This window comes from Onychostruthus taczanowskii, unplaced genomic scaffold, assembly GCF_017590055.1.
Source record: "Onychostruthus taczanowskii isolate IOZ18803 unplaced genomic scaffold, ASM1759005v1 scaffold5, whole genome shotgun sequence".
Taxonomy (NCBI): Eukaryota; Metazoa; Chordata; class Aves; order Passeriformes; family Passeridae; genus Onychostruthus; species Onychostruthus taczanowskii.
Window position 1 is genome coordinate 3803678 of NW_024502568.1, and position 13538 is coordinate 3817215.

Here is a 13538-nt window from a genome sequence, read left to right on the forward strand (position 1 = left end):
GCAATTAATAATCAAGTCCATTGTGCCTACCAGGTGAACTTCAGCAGACCAGATTCTGAACTGGTTAGTCACTACAAATCTGGTTAACTCCAGTGATTTCAAATACATTTATTTTAGATTTTTATCAGTGTAATTAAGATGGAGATCTAAACTATTATGTTTTGGCACGTGAATAATCCTTTTTTTTTTTAATTGCTTCTTCACTTCTACAAATGGTACTTGCATAGGAGTGGTTTTGCTTAATAATAGTTCTTTTGTAGCAGCAGAAAATTTACTGTTGCTGACAAAATGCTATAATACAATAACATTTTAATGGGAAGAGTAAACAAAGTCAGAATTCAAATGCTTTAAATAGTCCCACAGCAAACAATAGATGTTTTGGATGGTAGTAGCAGGTGTGTTTTATATGCCACATCACATAATGGTGCATACAATCCAGTAGCAGTAAACTAACTAATAAAAAGACATTTTTACAGTGATGTTACTGTTGCACCCATGCTTAAATATTTAGTAGTGCTGTCCTAAGTCACTTAAAGCAATGGGTGTTCAAAGCCATTATTTAAGTATACAGTTTAAGAGGTATTGAATGTCTCTTTTGGTCTTCAACAATCCAACAATTTTCCAGGAATAAGGGCAGAAAACTCAAGACCATCATAAACTACAAATAATCCCAGAAGGGGAAATAGACTGGGCTGACATCAGAATCATGCCCCTGGGAACTACTATGCTTAGATTTTGGTTCAGTTCTACATGTTACAAAAGAAAATATTTTAAATAGGAGGAGATTTGACATGGAAACGAATGACAGAATCATGCATTTAGGGAACAGAAGGAACTTCTTTGAACAATGTAACGTGATTTTATTTAACAGAGCTTTGATTTAGAGAAGTTTTTACTGTAGTTGAGGGAGGTATTACATTGAGAAGGTTGTTTACCAGGCAGTATAGAAGAAAATGAAAGAAAGAAATTGAAGATGACATTGCAGAGTAATGTGGAAAGGGAAAGGGAGTACTTAATTTCAGAGGAAGTAAATTTATAGTAAAGTGTTTCAGTTATAATAGTTACATAAATATATAATTTTTTTCCTCCTAAGAACTGTCTATTATTCCGAAATAATAATTGGATTTTTGCTTTCTTCCCACACAGTATGAAAATCAGGCTCTCCTTTTTGGAAAGTGGGGTACCTCAGGACTTGTTGGTCGCCACAAGTTTTCTGATGTTACCGGAAAAATCAAACTGAAAAGAGAGTACTTTCTACCCCCAAAGGGCTGGGACTGGGAAGGAGAATGGATGGTTGATCCTGAAAGAAGGTCAGATTCTTTTAATTTTATGCAGATAGGAATAAAGGCATTTGTGGTGTTGAGTAAAAGCTCCTCTCTGTTTTCTTGGTTGAGAAAAGGATTTTAAGCTGAATGTTCCAGGACAGCAGAAACCAACCAATAGTCAAAGCTAGTTAATAGTGCTAAAATTAACATTACCTTTTCTAAAAATTAAAAGAAAACAGGCAACAGAAATAAAGTATCCATTTCTAAGAACTATATTATGGTTTTGCAATCCCCATGTTATGATGGCTATATTGCTTATATTTTCTGGGTATCAGTGCTTCATCTTTTAGAAAGGGATAATAACAATATTTCATGCCTAGGAAGCTGATATGGGGCTTACATGTGTCTGTGTGAGATCCACAGATCCTGCTGTGATGGTTTCAGAGCAGACCTTTGGATTGGTGGATCTTCCCTAGATAGAAACTTAACCCTGGCATCCAGTATAAATCTGCAGTTCATGCTGTAGCAACACCATTACACCATGGGCATTCACAAACACTGGATTTTTTTTTTGTGTGTTTATTTCATTAAATGGTGAAAAGTAACAACAAACTAAAAAACTGTCACAGGTTATTTCTCAGACTGACTCAAGGCAGGTGCTGTTTTCAGTAGGAGGTTGTGGTGCCAGGTGGCAGCTCCTCCCCTGGCAGACCAAATTCATGAAGTGTCCGTCCTTCCTCAGCTCCAAAAGGTTCAGTCTTGCTCTGCCAGAGATTTTCAGCTCTGGAGTTGTGCCAGTCCAGCTGTGTTGCCACACTTTATGCCAGACTGGGAACATTATTTGTTTCATAAACAAAAACCAGCATGAGAAAGACTAAAAGAAAATAAATACTTTTTTCTAAAAGAAAATATTTGACCCATTTTAAATTCTTGTGTTCTGACAGTGAAAAATATATAGAACTGTTGCTATAGAAAAACTGTGTGGGAAAAATATGTGCTATTTTAAAATTTTATGTTATAGGCATGAATGGATGGGGTTTTGTTTATATTAAATCAATAGTTTTTATGAATAAGATGACATGAAGAAATTGCATCAAATCCTGTTGAAATGCATATTTTTGCCATGCAGCTTCTTCTACTGGGAGATGATCTGTGCCTCGATTTGGCCATAAAAGGGCAGTGTGGAACATGCTTTGGTGCCTTTTGAACCACAGTGAACCACTGTGCCTGACAGCAACAGGCTTTTGTGTCATTTCATGTTCTCCTATTTCTTTTACTTGCAAATTAGAAAAATATTAGCCAATTGATTGCTTGCCCTGTCAACAGCATAAATGGAAGCAAACTTAAATACATTGCCAAATTTTAATGTAAACATAGATGCATGTGTTTTAGAGATGCATATAATTCATACACAGTCCTTGTCTCCTACACTTAAATTTATTATGTTTTTTTCTTTTTCCAAGAGGATGTGTTCAAAGCAGATCCTGAATAAAACAGCAGTTAAACATTCCTGCTAGTCGCTCATATTTATGAGTAATGTTCCTCCTACTGCTTACTACTACTGGAGTTTCTTCAGTATTTTTTCCTAAGTTTCCTTCGTATAGCTGGACAGTGCAGAATACCCCCATGTGTGCACATTCTGTACTACATTTCTATATCTTTTCTGTAGTGAACTAAAATGGGTTTTATTTATTATTGTATTTTTTTGGACATGCAGTCTGTTGACTGAAGCTGATGCTGGTCATACTGAGTTTACTGATGAGGTGTATGAAAATGAGAGTCGCTATCCTGGCGGGGAATGGAAAGCATCTGAGGAGAGTTTCACAGATGTGGTGAGAGTTAAATTTTTCACTGGATAAGTTAAGAGAAGGAGTACTATGTTTTGCTACACAGTGTATTTACCTTTCTAATGCAGAAAACTGTTCTATTTGCCTTACATGAAAGAATGGAGAAAAAGCCCCACCCCCACGTGAATTCACATGTCCTTTTGGATGGGTGTGGGAAGATGATGCTTGGAAATCCGATTTAAATCGAGCAGTGGATGAGCATGGTAAGATTCACTGTTTATCTGCTGATATTAGGACAATGTGCTGTAGTTCATAATGAAGGAGGACACATGTCAAAACTGTAGCAATATTCTGGGCCTGATATTGGTTGCCCTACGGAAAAATACCAAGGAAGTGTTTGGATAGAGTTGCTTGCAGAATCAGATAATATGACATTGAGAAAGTCTTCACTTTCTGCATCTATTTCTATTTCCATTTTAATGGATTAGTAGCAGCATTTGAGGGTTTTTAGAGAAGTCAGAAAGCTGAGACCTGAAACCTCTGTAATTGCACCAAGAACATGTGGCAAAGCCAGGTTTGGGTCTGTCTGATCATTTACCTGTGAGCCTTCAGCCATGGGATGAGTCACCAAATAATGCAACAAAGTGAATCAGGAAGTCTGGGGACTAAAGGAAGTGGGAAACCCGTTTGTGTTGGCCACACACCACACAAGTGTAGGAAGGATTCCTGGTTTGCTGAGAGCAGAATAGCAGCACTGAATTTGTGGGAAGGGAGCCGTGCAGGACTGATCAGGATGAAACATTGGTTATTAGGCAATTCTGACATGAAAAAAAGTTCAAAATCTTTCTGTGAAGAGTCAGGTGCTGCTGAAGAGAGATTTTCAGATTATATATATTACTAGTATGATCAGGGTAGAAAATCCTAATATGCTTATTACTTTCAATAAATTAAGACCGTTGTCATCACTGAAAGTTGTGATATAAACAAGCTCTCAAGACCATAATTTGGATTCTACAGCAACAGGAAAAAGTAGTCAGTGTCTCATAGCAAAGTATTTACAGTGCATTGGTTTTATGGTTTGAAAACAAAATAAATAATTTTACAAAAAGGGAAGATCATGGCAGATAATGGAAAACACAACATTTTGCATAACTATGGTAAATTTTTGTTCTGTTCTAAACCAAATGAAAATTCTCAAATAATTATTGCTTCTAAATAAAAAATAACTAGCTATTAGAGTAGAAAAAAAATATTTATCTAGAGTACCTGGTAGGAGTCTGCAGTAAGTTTTTAATGAGATGAATTTAAATGAAATTCTGAGTCTTGGATGCTTGGCAACTGAATTATCCATAGACGAAAAATACAGTAACAGCCTTGCCAGTTCTTAAAGTTTTGTGATCACAGTTCATGTGGTTGGTGTTCCTTTAAATGAAAAGCTGCTGGAGTCACAAGAGTGCACAGAGCATTTGACTCTTGTTTAAATTAATGGTTAGATTTTCCTGCAATGAAGTGTGAAAATGCGATATCAACATCTGAGAAAACAAAAATGCAAAGAAAAGAACTTGAAATTTATTGTATCTGTTTTAATGTTGAGATTTTTATTGTCACATATATTACAACCCAGCATTATTATAAGATGTCATCAGTGGCCCCCTGGCTATTAGGCTGTAAGGGTGTGCATTGCTGAATAGTCTCCTGTAATGTCATCAGTGGCCCCCTGGCTATTCCCTGGCTATTAGGCTGTAAGGGTGTGCATTGCTGAATAGTCTCCTGTGGTAAAGCTTCATCCTCTGTAGGCATGGCCACTCTGTCACCGTGCTTTTCTTCTCTGTATCTCCCTTGTATTTCTGAAAATGTACCAACTCATCAATTCTGCTTTAGGTTGGGAATATGGAATTACTATTCCTCCAGACACTAAACCCAAGTCATGGGTTGCTGCAGAGAAAATGTACCACACGCATCGACGACGAAGGCTGGTGCGGAAACGCAGGAGGGAACAGCCTGAAGGAATGACAGCAGGAAGGGTAAGAAAGAGAGATCCAGGCAGGGACTTGTACATTGTAACAGTCTGAGGTTTTTGGTTTGTTTGGTTTTAAATCTGCATGAGATTACTCATTACCTGAGTGAAGAAAAAATGTAATACCAAGCAAAAAAAAAATCTACAACAACCTTTTACATTTTCATGATGTTCCCTTTCTCAATCTTTTTGTACATTGATGCTTCTAGCCTTGGTTTATGAGGGGTTTTTAGGCCTGCCAGAGGAAACACTGCTTTTTTTCACTACAATCACACAACACTGTGGCTAACAAGAATTTATATCTTCAAGGGAAGGTCATCATATGAAGACCAAGAAGGATGGGAATATGCTTCCTTGATTGGCTGGAAATTTCACTGGGAACAACGCAGTTCTGATACTTTCCGTCGAAGACGATGGAGACGAAAAATGGCTCCCTCAGAGACACATGGCGCTGCAGCTATCTTTAAACTTGAAGGTGCTTTGGTAAGAGACAGTGTCAAACACACCTTTCAAAGGTCAACCTGTTAATTTGCAGTAAATAAACAAATATATTGGACGTTTTAGCCCCTGAATTGTTAAACTAGTGTATAACTGAGAAGTTAATACAGTGTATATTGTTTAAATTATTTAGTCAGAAAGAGATCATTAAAGTGGGGTTAGGATTCTTGTATTATTACTAATTTTTTTCTATTTTGTTACATATGCAATATTATATAGCACATTATATATAATTTATGTTTTATATTTTTTAATCTTACGTTATTTTTTAAATTATATTTATTTTTGCATTATGTGAGATTTAGCTCAAAAGGCCAAATTACTAGCCTCTTGTAAGTGAAAAGATAGTTCAAGCTTTTCATGCATGTAATTTAGATGTTTTAACATTGGCACAAGAGACAACAGGCTTGGAAAAAGCTGCCCCTGATGAATATGTGCTTGTATAAGCAACCAAACACAAGAAAAGATAGCAAAAAAAAAAAAAAAAAAAAAAAAAAAAAAAAAAAAAAAATAGTTTGTTAGAGAAGCCAGAATTTCATATGACACAGATAGATGAGCAGAATGCAGTTATTCCTCAGGTTTTGAGGTTAACACAGCTTCAGAAATAACCTCTATTTACCAAAATACAAACTGTAGCAAATAATGTGAGAAGGCTCCTTTGTTTTTATAAAATATATAATAATTCTTAGTGTATAGCATTAACAAAACTTTGCACTTTTTTTTTGAATGTTTCTCTTTTTCACATCAAATTTTGACCAAGGATTCACTGACAGCATTTTCTTTCTCCAGTTAATTTGGCTGCTCTGAATAATAATTCCTGTTTCAATTTTGCTTGTGCTGGGATAAAGGCTTGGGGCAGTTCTCTGCCACAGCACAGTGCAGAAGACCTGAGAGCTTTCCTCCACTATGAGCTGATAGGTAGCTGGTACATATCCAGAAATAAAACATTTTGGAAGTAAGATGAAATGACTGCCTATGATTTCTGCAGAGTTTTGACTGGCAACAGGAAATGACCTCTGGTCATGAGTAAACATCTTGTAAAGTACGTTCATTCACAGAAGTAAATTTCTCCTTGTGTTGGAAGAGAGATGGAAACCCATGAATTCCCCCACATAGTCCATTTCTATCAAGTTCCTTCTATGTTTGTAAATACTCAATAACTTTCTCTGTGTGTAATTTCAGGGAGCAGACAATAGTGCTGATGATGGAGAAGGGAAGAGTTCAGACAAAGCCAAGGAGTCAGCTACAACAGTATTTGGTGCCAATACACCAATGGTTTCCTGCTATTTTGACAGTAGGTTCTTTAACAATTCTTTTCTCCAAAATGGTGACTGTTTCATTTTGGTCTCAAACAGAATCATAAATCTTTGTGGTTTACATCTAGCTTTATATGCCTTCTCTAGTAATTACTATCAGACTCTTGATTGGATCCTATTTAAGTTATTAAAGAAAAATTACAGTTAGTCATTTTGATATTTCAGTCTGCTATCACACAGATATTTTAAAACCTGTATGGGACAGGAATTTTAATGCTAAATTTAACTTTTTTGTTTGTTCAGGTCACTTAACCAGCTCAGTGCAGGATCAGACAATGCCTGGCCCAGAGGAAGCAGTACCATGTAGTTGAGTTGGCAAAGTGAACAAAACTGTAACTTTGCCAACCTGGATGGGTTTTAAATTCTTGGTAATCACTATAATGTGAATCACAAAAGCAGGGATCTTGAGATGGGAGCCACCAGTTCTACTTAGCAGGAATAGAGGCCAATTCTAGGACTTAACATCCTTTCTGAGGAGCCCTGACTGGAACACTTGTCTTTATTTGAACTCTGCAGAACTCGATCAGCCTGCCGAGAATGGATGTCTAAATCTTAAATATTTCAGAACCTGGGGAATATTGTTTTAATAATGACCACAGCTGGAGGAAAATGGCATTTTTCCTTGCCAGAGGTCAGAGGTTTCAGCACAATGAGGCTGAATATAGCGGCTCAGAAATTTTCAAGGGCTGAAATGTTTACACCTGACATCTTCTAAAGAAAAGCTGTAGTAACCTAGCGTCACATGGTCCTGGGTCAGGGCCACTCACATCTTTTTAAGCTATTCCATCTAACATGCAGTGGTTTATTTTTTAAAATCTTATAACCAAAGACACAGAGTTGCAATTGGAATAACTTTCTAGGCTAAGAGCTAAAAATGTGAAAGACCCAGGACCTTGGAAGTGCTGTAGTGAATACTTAAATTAAGCAACAGAGTGCCCAGTTCTTGATTCTCAAACTGTTTCAAACAGCAATTTTTGAATGGAAGGATTTTTAGATGATCATATGGTGAAAAAAGCCCAGAGAGCATTAGTGATTTTTTTTTATTTCTGCTTCGTGTTGGAACAAATGTTCTCAGGTGCTAGCTCCTTGGTATTAATACACTCATCACATGAAAAGCAAAAATGTTATTACAGAGCTAATGTTAAAATGTGTAAGGCATTTGTACAAACTCAAAATATCTTCATCACATAAAAGAAGCCTGTATAATGCAGCTGAACTGGTTTTATTTGTTTGATACAGGAGTATATACTTACCACCTCCGCTGTTACATCTACCAGGCAAGAAACCTCATGGCTTTAGACAAAGACAGTTTTTCAGGTATGGAAAAATCCTTCCAATGGTGCAGAAAACCCACATTTGCCATGAACTTGTAGCTTGATTTATTTGGATGTAGAATATCTTAACTCCTTAAGGTCTGTGTGTAGGTCCCAGCCACTGAAACTATGCCGTAAAGAAAGTCTCAGCTTAATTACGTATGATCTGAATTTGGTTACTACTGCCCCAGAGGCTGCTGCAAACAAAGTGCTCTGTATGTCCTGTACCAGTTGCTGCCAGTGAATTCTCAGTGAGGGAACTGAATTTCAGATGAGGTCTGAATTTCCAATTACCAGGCCCTTCCTTTTGCCTTGGATGCTCCTAACCATAGCCTACATGCAGTTTTGTCCTGCAGGAAGCTTGCACAAAAGCAAGGATGAAGAAAGCTGGATGGTTTCTTCATTAGTTATGGCACCAACTGCCTCTCAGTGTTCAGTGTTTTATATTAATTTGTTATGGAAATGAACTTGCAAAAAACTACACTGTGCCTTACTGATAAGCATGTCTTTTATTTGTTTATACACATTTATTTCCAACTCTTAGGTGTTCCAGCAGTGCTGTGTCCATCTGGCATCTTTGTAGTCAGGCTAATACTGAGTTTCGAAGTTTTGCTAATTCAAATCAACATTTCACTAGAAAGCCACAGAGCAAATTGAATTTAGATTCTGTAGGAATATGACTACACTTCCTTTAAGGAAGTTCAGCAAAAGACACAGCTGAAATGAATTTTCTTTCTCCATTACCCTCCATTTGCATCCCTCTTTTCCCCCCTGTAATTGAGTAAATGCAATGCCTCTGTTACAGAGGATACAGTGCTTTACAAGTTTTAGTGATATTTTCTAAAATAAGGAGGGTTTTGTACAGCTGTTTGTGTGGATTTGGTCATATTTCAATATGCAATACTTAAAAGCAATGCAAAGAAACAATTACAAATGCCTCCAAATTGCATTTGTATAATTCAGGACAAGCACCTCAGATGCAGTCATACATAAACTAGCTCATCTACATTTTATTTTCCTCTAAAATTAGTTTGAAGAATTAGCCAAATTTTGTAAAACTCTGATTGTGTACCTTGTCAGAATCTGTTGAAGCTGACCTAAAAATAACCTTTAAAATTGCCTTTAGTCTTTAGTGATTGCAATTTGTACAGGAAACATTAATGACCATCATCAGATACCTTCTACAGAGCTCTTGATGATTTAAAGGCCTGCCAAATAGTGGTCCTAGACCGCTTGAATCATTCAGCTGTTTCACAAAAAAAGGTTGCTATAAATGAGCATGTTTGAAACCTAACCATGATCTGAGCAATACAGCCTGGGACAATTTGTGCTTTGGCAACTAGTCAGACCGTGAATTATTTCTTTCTATTATTTATGAGGCAGTATAGTTATATATCAATGGAGAGAACAAAAAAGAGTTTCTATGGACAAGATTTAAGACAAGATTAGTATAAATAGTGTTTCATTTTAGTTTTCTGGTTCTCTTCCTGCTTTGCAAGATATTTTATCATTTTCATTTATTACTCTGTTAATCAAGCTTTGTATAAAGGAAGTGATTTATTAATCAAATGGAAATTGCTCTATTAAATATAAATTATGTATATGTGTTCATTTTTGTTTTACATAGAATCGCTTATAGACTGGTAACAACAGTAGAAAAATAACATTATATTTGATTAAAAATGTGCTTGTGTGCCTTATGGCTCAATGTGTTTTGTTTGTAACTCTGTGCTTTCAATCTCTGTATGATATTTCAGATCCATATGCCCATGTTTCTTTCCTCCATCAAAGCAAAACAACTGAGATCATTCATTCAACTCTAAATCCTACGTGGGACCAAACTCTTATATTCAATGAAATTGAGATCTATGGGGACCCACAGTCAATAGCACAAAACCCACCTAATGTTGTTATTGAACTTTTTGACAGTGACCAAGTGGTAGGTGAAATCTCTTTACCCTGGTTGCTTTTTTATTTATAGTAGTTTACAGTACATTAATGGTTATTTTTGCTATTTTTCCTTGCAGGGTAAAGACGAATTTCTTGGAAGAAGTGTTTGTTCCCCCATGGTCAAGTTAATCCCAGAAGATGACATCACACCAAAACTGCTCTGGTATCCTGTAACAAATAATGGCAAAGCTTGTGGAGACATTCTTTTTGCTGCAGAACTTATTTTGAGAGACAAGGTATATATTTCTTTTTTTGTATGTATGTGTAATATAATAAGATACAGCATATAATCTTACATGGTGAGACATTATGGGAAGAACTGTTTTAGTAGTTGCATGGGTAACTTAGATGGGTATTTAATCTAAGATGAGAAAAACTAATACTGATGTTTGTGTCTTCACAGGGTGGTACCAACCTTCCAATTCTTCCATCACAAAGGGCACCAAAGCTTTACATGGTCCCTCAAGGAATCAGACCAGTAGTTCAACTCACTGCTGTTGAGGTATGGTTACTCTTAAACTAACTTAATACAAGTGCAGTCTTATCATCCTCTAGACAGAAAGTTTTTGAATTTACTTACAGAAAACAAAAATTATTCATAGTGAGAAATACTCTTTTCTGTAAGTATTTGTGAATACCACAATTTCTGTTAATTTTCCTGGAACTAGAACCTTGAAATATTTTGCCAGACACATATTATTATTGAAAAGATTTCATTTCTTCTTTCCTACTTTTTGAGTATTATATTAAACATATTGACATCCCTTCCCACTTTTGCTCATATTGGATTTTATTTTACAGATTTTGGCCTGGGGGTTGCGAAACATGAAAAACTACCAAATGGCACCTGTTATGTCTCCAAGTCTAATTGTGGAATGTGGTGGTGAAATGGTGGAATCTGTGGTGATCAAAAACCTCAAAAAGACACCGAATTTTCCATCTTCTGTTCTCTTCATGAAAGTTGTACGTTACAAAAACCTATATGCCAGCTATCTATAGCAAAATAAGTTCTCCATAGTTTTAAAGGTCGAGGATTTGTTCTGAGTAGAAAGACTAACACATCTTTTTTTGGTTTACCATAAGAAATTTATGAGCCTGAAAACTGTAATAAAGATCATGTAAACATGTCTACAGTCACTGGTAGGTTGCACAATTTTATATGCACAATCCAGTGCAGTATATATATTTTTTTATTTGGAAGGGCATCCATTTTCTTATAGATATTTGGCTACTTTCCTGTTGTTAGGACGGGTGCTGTGCAAGAGTCAAGAAAATTCAAGATTTGGGGCAATTATTCTTACTGACTTTTGTTGACTGATAAGATTAGAAGTTTTCATTCACCATACAGCCATAGAACAAAGAACATTTCAATATTAAACAAATGAAGTAACAGCTCTAATTTAGGGGGGGAAATCTTTATTTTTTCTTCTGTTTGCTTTCTAAAAAAACCTCTAACTTTCTATTTTTAGCTGTTACCAAAGGAGGAGTTATACAGTCCATCTCTTGTTATTAAAGTAATAGACCACAGACCATTTGGAAGGAAGCCCATCGTGGGACAATGTACTATTGACTTACTGGAAAGCTTTCGCTGTGACCCCTACACTACTAAACAGGACATTGCACCTCAGCTGAAAGGTAGAAAGATGGAAAATGAGAAGTTCTACATTCTTGTGAGATGCTAGAATTACCTGCCTGTTTACTCTGCATGCTGTACTGATGAATAGCCATCTAGTGTTGTGTACTTAGGTGGAGATACTATTATCTGAAAGGAAAACCATCTAACAGTAAAGTTCTGTGAAGCAGAAGAGGGCATAATGCAAAGGCGAGTCCACTCTTGGACTTGTGCTCATTCCCTGAAGTTCCTCTTTAATATCAACTTGGTAGTTAACTATCTGCAGATCACCTAGTGCCAAAGAAATGATCCAGTATTCCAGCAAATATGGCCTGAATACAATGGTGACATTTCCTCTACATTTTTTCAAGTTTTACTCTTACTTTTAATTTTAATTCTATATATTTGAGAAATGTTTATATTATATATCCTGCACAAAATATTTTGTCTGTTTTTAGCAAAGACTGGCAATGAATTGCTTTCTTTAGAGGATCAAACATGTAGCCAGGGAATTATTTTACATCTTCTGTAACTGTCTGGATTTAAATCTGATGATACTGTTTAGTAAGATATTTTTTCTACACCACATTGCCTTAATAAAGCCTTTGTCTTACAGTTAGTCTGCTCTCTGCTGCACCTCGCCAGGATACAGTAATTGATATGGAAGACACACAGCCACTGCTAACAGCTCAGGTAATCTTTGAAATTTGATGCTTAACTTTCTTCTTTAGATCTCTGATTTCTGAGGAATTATCTAGACATCAAAATTGTCAGAAACATATGCAACCCTCTGGAAGGCCAGATGGGAGAAAGTTACTTGTGACAGGAAAGTGAAGGAAATTTGGTCATAATTTTAATCTTTGTTTTCATATCCTGAACACCAAACTATAGCATTTTGTCCTTGATCAAATTCAGCAGTAGCTTAAGAATTAATTCACTTGTTCAATAGCTACTGAAAGTACGTGATAGAACATCACCCAGTTCCCACTGAGGGTGGGTAGGGCAGCCTGATTTTGCACAGACTGAGCAGTTCTAGATAAAGGAGTTAGAAGTAGGGTATGCTCTGCTCCCTCAGACCTTCATTTTATCACAGTCACACCTTGGCCTCTCTTACCTTGAAGCCAGCCAAACCCAATAACACTGAAAAAAATTTTTTTTCTGCACTAACACTTCTTTTCCTTCTCTGTTGTGCCTTGTGTCTTTACTGCTCTGATTCTTTCGGGACCACCACAATACAGTTTTACTTTCCAGGTAAAAAATAATTCTACTTAAAGAATTTTACTCTTGGGTTGAAGCATGATTGAAGACAGATTCCAAGCAGTACATTTTTAAGGAAAAAAATATCAATTCTTTTAGGACTGCAAAATGTTTCCCTTGCCTAGAAGGTGTTTTCATAGATTTCTGATGGCCTATTACGTTAAAGGAAGCAGAGAAATTATGCTCTCTAATATACAGCAATTTTGCAGGCTCTCAATCCACAATTTTGACTTTTGAAAATGCAGAACATTTTACACTGTTACAGCAGTCCCAAAGTTAATAATACTGAATTTAAGCTTTTGGACTCTTACTGCTATTTGAGTATTTTAATGTTTGCCTTTTTCTTCTTTCATCTCTTCTTCTTATTGTCATCATATTCAGACTCTAATTTAAGTAGATAGATAGACCATGATCTTGTGATTACTGTCATCATACATGTAAATTGTCATTAATATTTAATTTACAACAGTCTCTAACCTTTATCTAAAATAGGTTTTCTCTTCTAATATAAGTAGGATATATT

At 36.1% G+C, this 13538-nt stretch overlaps 1 protein-coding gene across 4 annotated transcripts in view; it reads left to right on the top strand.

Moving 5' to 3' along the window:
- The window catches only part of MYOF (myoferlin), a 65728-nt gene that overhangs the window by 36076 nt on the left and 16114 nt on the right, over positions 1-13538 (top strand). For all 4 annotated transcript variants that reach the window (XR_005953462.1, XR_005953463.1, XM_041415577.1 and 1 more), the window contains exons 26-38: positions 1147-1310; positions 2983-3097; positions 3210-3315; positions 4934-5076; positions 5379-5552; positions 6750-6861; positions 8123-8200; positions 9954-10135; positions 10224-10382; positions 10550-10648; positions 10948-11109; positions 11616-11781; positions 12375-12451. Coding sequence is in view for 2 of the 4 variants with exons in the window: in XM_041415577.1 (XP_041271511.1) it covers positions 1147-1310; positions 2983-3097; positions 3210-3315; positions 4934-5076; positions 5379-5552; positions 6750-6861; positions 8123-8200; positions 9954-10135; positions 10224-10382; positions 10550-10648; positions 10948-11109; positions 11616-11781; positions 12375-12451 (1737 nt within the window). In the remaining 2 variants the exon portion in view is untranslated. The remainder of the gene's footprint in view (positions 1-1146; positions 1311-2982; positions 3098-3209; positions 3316-4933; positions 5077-5378; positions 5553-6749; positions 6862-8122; positions 8201-9953; positions 10136-10223; positions 10383-10549; positions 10649-10947; positions 11110-11615; positions 11782-12374; positions 12452-13538) is intronic.